This window comes from Papaver somniferum, chromosome 3, assembly GCF_003573695.1.
Source record: "Papaver somniferum cultivar HN1 chromosome 3, ASM357369v1, whole genome shotgun sequence".
Taxonomy (NCBI): Eukaryota; Viridiplantae; Streptophyta; class Magnoliopsida; order Ranunculales; family Papaveraceae; genus Papaver; species Papaver somniferum.
In genome coordinates this window covers 146,732,599-146,742,700 of record NC_039360.1, presented here as the reverse complement: position 1 = coordinate 146,742,700, position 10,102 = coordinate 146,732,599, and the positions used below count along the sequence as shown (strand labels likewise).

General features: G+C 36.8%; 2 protein-coding genes across 2 annotated transcripts; one reads left to right on the top strand and one right to left on the bottom strand.

Annotated features, from left to right (window-relative positions):
- Positions 1-4,278: 4,278 nt before the first annotated feature.
- LOC113360080 lies at positions 4,279-4,908 on the top strand. The gene has a single exon (XM_026603629.1). The coding sequence runs from the start codon at positions 4,279-4,281 to the stop codon at positions 4,906-4,908; it is 630 nt and encodes a 209-aa protein (XP_026459414.1).
- A 1,272-nt stretch (positions 4,909-6,180) lies between these two features.
- On the bottom strand, positions 6,181-7,872 carry LOC113357638 (dof zinc finger protein DOF3.7-like). Its single transcript, XM_026601079.1, has one exon. It carries the CDS (start codon positions 7,606-7,608, stop codon positions 6,541-6,543), a length of 1,068 nt encoding a protein of 355 aa, XP_026456864.1. The 5' UTR covers positions 7,609-7,872; the 3' UTR covers positions 6,181-6,540.
- Positions 7,873-10,102: the final 2,230 nt, after the last annotated feature.

Below are 10,102 nucleotides of genomic sequence, written 5' to 3'. Positions count from 1 at the left end.
CACAAATTGAAACGACGACAATCGAAGTGTGTAATAAAGGAAAAGCGGCAGCATTTGACCAAAGAATGGAAAATACTACTCAAAAGAGCATATCCAACAATTTTCAAATGGGCCCCTTTATAAATAGATCCACTACTCTGAAGATCTTTGATGTTGGTCCTATTCAGAAACACTCAATCTAGTTTGATAATGGTCTGCCAATTGTTCTCAAGCAAGTTACTACTCAAAATGTTACTGTAGTTGCCTCTATTTCTGGTTCTGAGTCTACCCCTAGTGGACCTATTCGTACTACAAACTCTTCTAGGAGATTCAAAACTGCTGCTATCTCAAATCCCAGCTCAATCATCACTAGAGGAACATTCAATTCTACAGAACAAGATGCTCTATCAAACCTCAAAAGAAAGATTAATCCCAGGGATGATTTACGGAAACGAACTAGAGCTAACTCTAGTTTGGTCAGCCTAGTGGTTATCCCTGAAGATCAAACCTCTACCGAACCTGATTATGCTCAATTGTGTACTCCAATCACCAATTTGGGAGAACTACCAGCTATTGACCTTTCTACATGCTCCCTCAACACCCAACCAATCTTCAATTCTTTTGGATGCTACAACGTACCTGCTGACAATTCCTCAGGCAACAATGATGTCCGTAACAATTCCCCTCTTAATGCTGCCAGTTCTAGTCTCAATTCCTCCCAAAGTGCTTCTCAAAGTGGTGGTGATACCAGTGCTTCTCTTGGTGGTGGATATGACTCTACCACTCAGGTAAACCCAAAACCCCCATCTCCTTCTCTTGATAATTTCAATTCTACTTTGAATCAGTCCCCCGTCAATAACATAAATGTAGTGGCTTGGAACATTAGAGGTTTTGGAAAAAAGTCTGCAAATAAAGAGCTTAGTCTGTTGTGTAGGAATGCTAACCCGGATATTATCTTCCTCTCTGAGACTAAAATGGGTAAAGATAAGGTGGCTAGAAAACTTAAAAATATGGGCTTTCCCTGCACCTTCAATGTCCCCAGTGTTGGTAGAAGTGGTGGTCTGGTTTTGGCTTGGAAAAAGTAAATTCACCTGAACGTTATCTTTTCCAGCTTGAGGGGCATCTATGTTACTTCAATTGACACTATTCATTCAAAAACTTGTCAAATTCACTTTTTTTTTATGGAGAACCTAATAACACTCTAAGACCTTCCTTCTGGGAACAACGATGCCAACAAACTAACGCTCCCATAGATGAGCATGTTTTCGTCATTGGTGATTTTAACACCCTTTTAGGAACAGAAGATAAAAATGGTGGCCTTGAAGTGAATGATTCTGATTTTGAACATCTTAGAAATTTCTGTTCTATTTTCAACCTGCATGATCCTGGTTTCTCTGGTCCAAGATTCACTTGGTCCAATATGCAACAAGGTCCTGATTTAATTCTTGAAAGGCTTGATAGGTGTTTTTTAAACCAAATTGCTGAAGATCTTTGTCCTAAATTCTGTGTAAATAATCTCCCTAGGGACTCTTCTGATCATTTCCTCATGCATATAGGATTTAATTATGAAGATATTTGCATGCCGAGACCTTTTCATTTCATGGCTACGTGGATTGAGGATCCCACCTGCAGAGACATTATAGCAAATTCTTGGTCTGTTAATGTTATAGGATCTCCAGCCTATAAATTAAGAGCTAAGCTTCTTAGTACTAAAAAAGGCCTTAGAGATTGGAAAAAATCTTCCTTTGGTAATATTGAAACTGATATATCTGCCATTAGGAAATAATTGTTAGATTTACATATTTCTGATCCTACTGATACTACTACTACTGCTAGACTTAAAGCCAGATTAGAATATTTTTACACTCTACAGGAACTCTATTGGAAATATAAGTTTAGAGAGGTATGACTTTTGGAAGGGGACAGAAACACACCCTACTTTCATAGATTCACTCTCTTCAGGAGAAAGAGAAATGCTATCAGTTGGATCAAGGATTCCTCTAATATTATTCTAACTGATAGGGATAGTATTGGAAATTCTTTCATAGATTACTTCAAAAATCTTTACTTTTCTCAGCCACATCAATTTCAGGATGAATTTTTGAATGATCTGTCTGTTAAATTTTCTGATGAGGATAATGATATCCTTAATCTACCCCTTACTGCTGAGGAAATAAAAAATGTTGTCTTCCAAATGGGAGGTAAAAAAGCCCCTGGACCAGCTGGTTTCACAGGCTTATTCTACCAAAAAATTGGGACATTGTTGGAGAAGCAGTTGTTGATATAACCCAAACCTGCTTTAGAACAGGGAATATTGCAAAAGTCTTCAATCATACCAATATTGCTCTTATCCCTAAAGTCCCTTTAGCAGAGTTGGTCAGTCAATACAGACCCATAGGACTATGTAACTTCATTTACAAAATCCTTTCTAAACTCTAGCTAACAGGCTAAAACCTTTTATGAACAATATCATATCCCAAAATCAAAGTGCCTTCATTCCTAAGAGGAGTATTTCTGATAATATTCTTCTAGCAAATGAAGTCATATATTCTGTTAATCATATAATGATAAAGTTGAGGGTAATACTGCTATCAAACTTGACATGTCTAAAGCTTATGATAAATTGGAGTGGTCTTTTCTTGAAAAAGTTTTGAGAAAAATGGGTTTAGCTGAAAATTGGATAAAACTCATAAATCAATGTGTCTCTACTATCTCCTATTTTGTTCTTTTAAATGGTAGCCCTACGGGTTTTTTCAACCTGAAAGAGGTCTAAGGCAAGGGGATCCCCTATCCCCTTACCTCTATATTATCTGTGCTGAGGCTCTCTTCTTATATAGATAATCTTCAAAGAAATGGTACCCTGAGGGGTATTAAAGTTTGTAAAAATGCCCCTGAGATGACCCATTTGCTTTTTGCTGATGACTCTCTTTTGTTCGCTTCTGCTACCACAGAAAATTTCACTGCTATAAAAAACTACCTTCAGAAGTACTGCCTAGCTTCTGGGCAAGAAATTAATTTTGATAAGTCTGGTATTTTATTCAGTAGAAGATTCCCTGAACATAGGAAAACCATTTTGGCTAACATTCTGGAGATTCAAAGCAGAGATTTAGGAGAAAAATATCTTGGTATTCCTACTGTTTTTAAAGCTTCTAAAATCCAAACCCATATGGGTATTCTCCAAGTTGTGGATGCCAGAATCACTGTCTGGCTTTATAAGCTCCTTTCTCAGGCTGCTAGAACTACTTTGGTTAAACATATTGGTCAAGCCATTCCTTTATTTCAGATGGGGGCTTTCTTAATCCCAGAACATCTTTGCAAACAGATGGATGCTCACCTCTGCAAATTTTGGTGGGGAGAGACTCTGGACCCAAAAGATATAAAACTTCACCTTTTGGGTTGGGATATCCTTTGCTCCCCTAAAGCTTAAGGTGGTTTGGGATTCAGAAAAGCTGAAATAAACAATCTTGCTATGTCAGCTGGGAATGTCTGGAAAATTGTTGAAAATCCTGATTGCATGTTAAGCAAGATCTTAAAAGCTAGATATTTCCCTAGAACAGATTTTCTGAATGCTAAGTGTCCTGATAAATGTTCCTAGACATGGAAATGCTTACATGCTATTAAGGAGCTGACAAAACCTTTTATTTTTTGGATTGTTGGTGATGGGAAGTTCATTGACCCTTGGTGCGATAAATGGATTCCATCTCTGGGCTCTGCAACCCCCAAACCTCTTACCCCTCCTGACCCTAGTATTAAAGTCGACTATTTCATTGATGATAATACTAGAACCTGGAATGTTTCTAGACTCACTACTCATTTTGATGATGCTTCTGTTAAGAAGATTGTCACTATTCCCTTAAGCCAGCTTAGCGCTCCTGATATGAGGGTTTGGGATCTTTCAAAGAATGACAATTTTTCTTCAAAATCTGCTTATCTGGGACTCAGAGGCATTAAACCCTCTCCCTGTAAAACTCTTTGGTTGCATATTTGGAAAATTAGAGTTCCTTACAAAATTCAATTATTCCTTTGGAAAGCTGCGAAAAATGCCTTACCTGCTAGAACTGTCCTCCACACAGAATGCCCATGCATTCTGTTGATTGCCCTAGGTGCAAGGATCCTCATGAAAACATAATGCATACTCTGGTTCTGTGCCCTTTTGCTTCTAAGGTCTGGTTTTTGTCTAGTTTTTGCATAAACACTTCTTTCTTTTCTCAAAAAAAATCTCATCAGTAGCTCATGTTCTGGCTTCTGGACCAAAACTCTAGATTGCCTGATGACTCTCAAAAAAAATTTGTGGTCATCATGTGGTCTCTTTGGACTAGTAGAAACAATTTGGTTTTTCAAAATGTGTCAGAAAATCATACTTCTGTCTTAGAAAGAGCTAGAGCTATGCTTCTCACTAGGAAAACTTCTTTTGTAGCTACTCCTACTACCCCTAATGCCCTATGTCACAAATGGATGCCCCCTTTGTTTGGTTGGATCAAATGTAATACAGATGGAGCCTTTGATGACATTTCTGGAGATAATGGTGCAGGTTATGTGATGAGACACTTCTCTAGCAAAGCCTCTTTCTGTGCTGCTATGGAGTTTGAAGTTTCATCTGCAGAAGAAGCGGAAGCCAGAGCTATCTGGGGAATTCTTAAGAAAGCAGTGGAACAGAAGATGACTCATATAATAATAGAAAGTGATGCTAAAAATTTGGTGGAGCAATTTTCTTCTGGTTTTTTTGATGGTGATCCTAGGACAGATGCCATATTCAAAGACATTAAGTTGTTCTCTTCTAAGCTGTCTGCTTGTATTTTTAGTTTTCAACCTAGAATCTGTAATTTTGTTGCTCATGAGTTAGCTCAATGGGCAAAACGTAAGAAAACCTCTTTGTACTGGTTAGTGCCTCCTGCTTGGCTTGCACCAACAGTTGAGGGGGACTATTAGCCTTTTTGAAGGCCTTTTAACCATAAACTCAATTGTGAGGATAACCAAGCAACATAAATATGTTAGCCTATAGGCGGAATATTGCATTTTCCTTGTACCACTAGATAGGCGGAGTGACAATTTCAAGATGGCTTTTAATCATTTTACCCCTATTTATGTTGCTTGGTTATGTCACAATTGAGTTTGTGTCTCTAACATAGGGAGTATAATAAAGGATAAAATAGAAAAAACCATGGATATTTATGGAATCAACAAAGAATTCTTAGTCTAAAAAATTTTAACTATCCGCCTATATATGTGGTACGGAGGGAGTATCAAATTTCTATTATTTACGCTTTTGTTCATCAATGAAGTTCAAAGAAGTTCAAATATTCGAATATGCTAACAGTGTCTAAAATTTCAATTATACGAGGAGTTAAACAAGTGCTGACAGTACCTTTCCAAACAACCGAGTTTTACATTCCAAAAGAAAACCAGTAAAACACGTGTAATTGATGAATTATGATTAATCTGGCAGATATATTGTCGTGATGATTCTGGTTAGGCTACTATATCACACAGATGGTCGTCATATTGGACAGGACACGACTCGGACTACGAATGTACTTAGTGGCATAAGTATCATACGGATAACTTACGTAGCTAGTGAAGCTAGCTAGAGTGATGGATAGATTAATGCAAATATATATACATATTAAACATTTCGATATAATCCAAAATCAAAGAATCTATTTCAATGTATGTTTTTCAGTATTACTAGTAGTACTAGTGATGAAGAAAGAGAACAAATGTGTGAGTTCCAATGAAAAGGAGCAGGCAAAGACTATCAGACACAGTTATCAAAGATTAGGGTTTTTACTACTTTCCAGACTAGTGGAGGAACCCCCTTTAAACCTGCAAGAATCGAATCTGTTTACCATGTTTTTTATTTCCCCATCTCTCTCAAAGTTTCTACTTTATCTCTCGACGTACATTCATCGCTTTTCTCCTCTAAACATATAAACTAAGAAAAGGAATCTCCCGTGTACAGTTCGCTGTACTTACCCACCACCATCACCACCACCACTTTTATGGAACTAAAAGAAACCTAGCTAGCTAGTAGACAAACACATAGAACATGAACGAATGATCAACTACAGATGATCAGAGATTCCATTGAATCTAGTAGTGATAATTCGATAGACATTAATTAAACAGAAGGAATGCACCCTGATATACATACATACTCATGTGATACTGACTACTGAGTAATGAGCACACAAGAACGAGTTCTGGATCAAGAAGTATACCCAAATCCCCATTTTTCTATTTCCTTTCCATTGATTAGTCCTTGATACAACCTCTTGATTACAAGCTAACACACCATTTAAACAAAAAAGAAAAAGAAAAAAAAAACCTAGCTAGATCAAAAAAATCCAAGAAAAAAAAATGAAAAACGGAAGGAAAAAAGACGAGACAACTCATACTACAGACATCCATATACCACACCCAAGATAACCATTAAAACTAAACAACTAACACTAAAACATATCCATATGCCACACCCCAAATAGCCATTAATTAAAAACAACCATTAAAAACTTACAAGATATCTAGATAGATATTAGAGAGAGATAGAGTGAGATTTATAACTTAAGGAAATGCACCATTGGTTGTGGATAAGTTGGACCAATTAAAGGATGGATTATTCCAGCTGTAACTCAATTCTCCCCCTGCAATTACAGTAGCCGCTGGTTCGAACATGGAAGATGAATTGGTGGATGCTGTAGTAGCTACGCTGTTTAGTACCGACGCTGATGAATTATCGGATGAGTAATAATTTGCTGAAGATCTAAGCCTTTGATAAAGCTCTTGAATACCTGTGTTTTGAACTTCACCTACCAAGAAACCTTGTTGTTGCTGTTGCTGTGCTTGCTGTTGGCTATTGTTTCTCCAGAACGAACTGCACAAACTAAAAGGAGCATTATTTGCCATCGGATCTAAACTCAACGACCGTCCGTTTAGTGAACCCATCGACGTTACAGATGAATCCGACATCATATGCGATCCAATCATATTTCCTTCCTCCTTGATAGAATTAGGGTTTCTATTAGGGTTAGGGTTTGGGGTATTAGCTTTCAGCAAAGCCAACAGTTGAGATGACTGTGGTTGTTGTGAAGGCCAAATAATTTGATTATGAGAAGAAGGTGTTAGCTCCTGATCATACCCAAAACCAAGGCTCGACTTAACGATATCCGGCGACGCCGTTCTGATCTTCCCGTTGCTATTTGTTTTTATGGAATTGGATGACACAATAGAACCCTTGTTTTTACGACAACCACCGCCGATTGGGACGTTACGAAGAGCACCGCCTTTCGTCCAGTAACGCCGGCACGTCTTACAGAAATGACGAGGTTGAGTAAGATTATAGTTGTTGTAGTAACAAAACTTAGTATTTGCAGAATCACATCTAGGGCACCTCAAATTTTGTTGATCTGAAGAAGTTGTAGTAGTGGTAGTACTCGTATTTGTGTTAGTTGTGGTGTTGTTACTAGCAGTAGTAGTAGTTGCAGAATTAGTAATAATATTGGTGTTGGTAGTATTAGAAGGATGAGGAGAATAAGCTGGTGATCCTTCTAAAACCCTAATTCCACAGTTAATGGGAACTTTTCTTTCTCCACCAAGTACACCAGAAACTCCTCCCAATAGCTCTTGAATCATCTTTCTTTCTTTCCTTCTTTTTGGATAATGTAACAACAATAATCCAAAATCAAGAAAGCAAAGATAGGTAAGTGAGAAAAGCCAAAGGAAGACTGAAAGCAAATCAAAGCAAAGCAAAGAAAGGAAGAAAGTAGGGTTTTTTTCTTTTGTTGTGTTGTGTTATGTTTTTGTATACAGAGAGAGAGAGTAGAGATGTGGAAACAAGACTTGGCTTTGTAAGTTTAAGAGTTGGGATGATGGTTTTTGTTTGACAGTTTGTTGGGTGTAAAAGAATAGAAGGTTTGAGAAGAGGGATTGAAGCCTTTAATATACATGGAAATTAATAAAAGAATGAAAAAACCGTATGGTATTTTTAATTAAAAGTGGTTTTGGGTCTTTAAAGTGGTTTTCCTTGTTTGAAAGAAACATTTGAAAATTTTTATGTCTTCATTGACAAATATAACCTTCTGAAAACTAGCTTTATTTTCCTCTTTTTTTCATATGAAAAATCAAATTCGATAAGACTGCATAATTATCCTCATGATTTAATGACAGTGAACCGATTATAATCATTAAAAAGTTTACCTTTTTATTTTTACTAATTTTTCATTTTTAGAGAATTCTTTTGGGTCTTTACAACAAGTAAAATCATTAAGAATAAAAGTTAGAACTTGGTTATTTCTTCTTCTTCTTTATTTGCTTGTCTTTGAGTTTATCTTCACTGAATTGCGATGAGTTACAAATCAACACTCTATACCACAATCTGAATCATGCGCATGATCCTAGTTTCACCCATGTAGCAAAATAGTGAAGGAAATAAGTAGTATTTTTGAGTAGTCTTTTTTTTTGTTTTGCCAAATATATATGTATATCAATGTGGTGACTCGACTGAGATACGTAAGAGTTTGCTTAAAGGTGGAGAAAAATGAAACCTTGTCGATGAAGAAATGCATAATGTGCTTTCTTACAACGTATAGTTTTGATGACACAAAAACCATATAGCTATAGCATCCAGTTTGAGTGGACGGATCAGTATGTGAAGTGAAGTCGATGTGACAATGAGTTGATTAGTTATTAGGTATATGTTAGTTTAATTAAGTTGAGTCAAAAACATAACTGATTTGTTAGTTGATGAGCTAGATAGAGTGATATTGGCATAGTACTGTCATTTATTTCTAAAAGAAAATCGAGAAAGCGGTTCATTCCTTCATTCCTCCCTTTATAAAGCACAACAGAATCAGACAATATTTGAGGGGGGTCTGATCTAGTCGAGAGACAGAGCTTTGGGAATTCAAAATTAAACCCAAAAGAAAGTTTTGGGGATTTACAATATTCTGTAATGAGACACACATTCCCCTATGAATATCTCACAGTCAAAGATCATGACTGACTGACTGACTGAATTATCTCTCTCACCCTTTAAATGGAGAAAGATGGTTTCACGGCACGAATTCGCACGACCCTAGCTGGCTAGTAGTAGTAGTCTATAATACTCTAAACTGATTTTGTATAATCTAAGGAGTAATAATATTATTAATTGACAGAAGGGAATACGATAATGATTACATAGAGAGCTTGCAATGTGTAAATAACGTGTAAAGTACAGTATATCTCATGTATCCGCAGCATCAACTAACAAACAATAATTGGACATCCGGTGTTAGGTCAGTTCCGGTCCTATGTTATGTCTCTTGCAGAGTCTTTCTTCTTGGCTCCTCCAAAACGAGTTAGACATATGAATATTACGGGCTCATGCTTCAACAGTGTTCATCTTCCATCAAAACCCTATCATCACCACAGTGATGAAAGGTACATTTACATTGAAACTTACAGAATAGGCAGACATCCCTAAATATTGCATGCAGTGTTGGAAATTGGTTGTGAGATCAGACTGGATCAATCTACAATTGAAAATGAATATAAGGATATAAGCTATACCCAACTTTCAGTATGACGCAGAACTCTCAGACTTCCAAATTGAATATGAATGAAACTCTGGGTGGCGATATTTACCAAGTGTCATCTGCAATATTTGACCTAATTTAACATTTCCGGATAGCAGTGTTGCTAAATATATTTGATACGATTTAAATGAAGTGGATGAATGTATAATAAAAGAGCTTGGAACCTTCTGTGCTTTATCAGCACTTTGCGCTACAAATTTTTCAGTATGCATATAATTAATTAAGTGGAAACACCTCGGTGAACGATGGAAGTCTCGGATACAACATGGGGCAACTATGCAACGTAATATAACTAGCGAGGAAATCAGCTTGTGCTGTGTGTGTAAATTGCAAGATAAATGTATCAGGCATCAAGGCAAGCTGATCCAAAGCAAGCTAACAGGCAGAAACAACAAAAGCAATGCAAAGACAACCAATACAGAAACAAACAAGATCAACGAAACTTGACAACCAAATAGCCTCAAAAATGTATTAGTGGTAAGGGAAATATTACGATTTCCGAACTGATATGTTTAACTACTCGGTTAAACTTCAAGTCGTGGTATAATAGA

What these genes read in the sequence shown, in the direction of transcription:
- LOC113360080 (XM_026603629.1), top strand. Translation starts at nt 4,279, where the DNA reads ATGTGGTCTCTTTGGACTAGTAGAAACAATTTGGTTTTTCAAAATGTG.
- LOC113357638 (XM_026601079.1), bottom strand. Translation starts at nt 7,608, where the DNA reads ATGATTCAAGAGCTATTGGGAGGAGTTTCTGGTGTACTTGGTGGAGAA.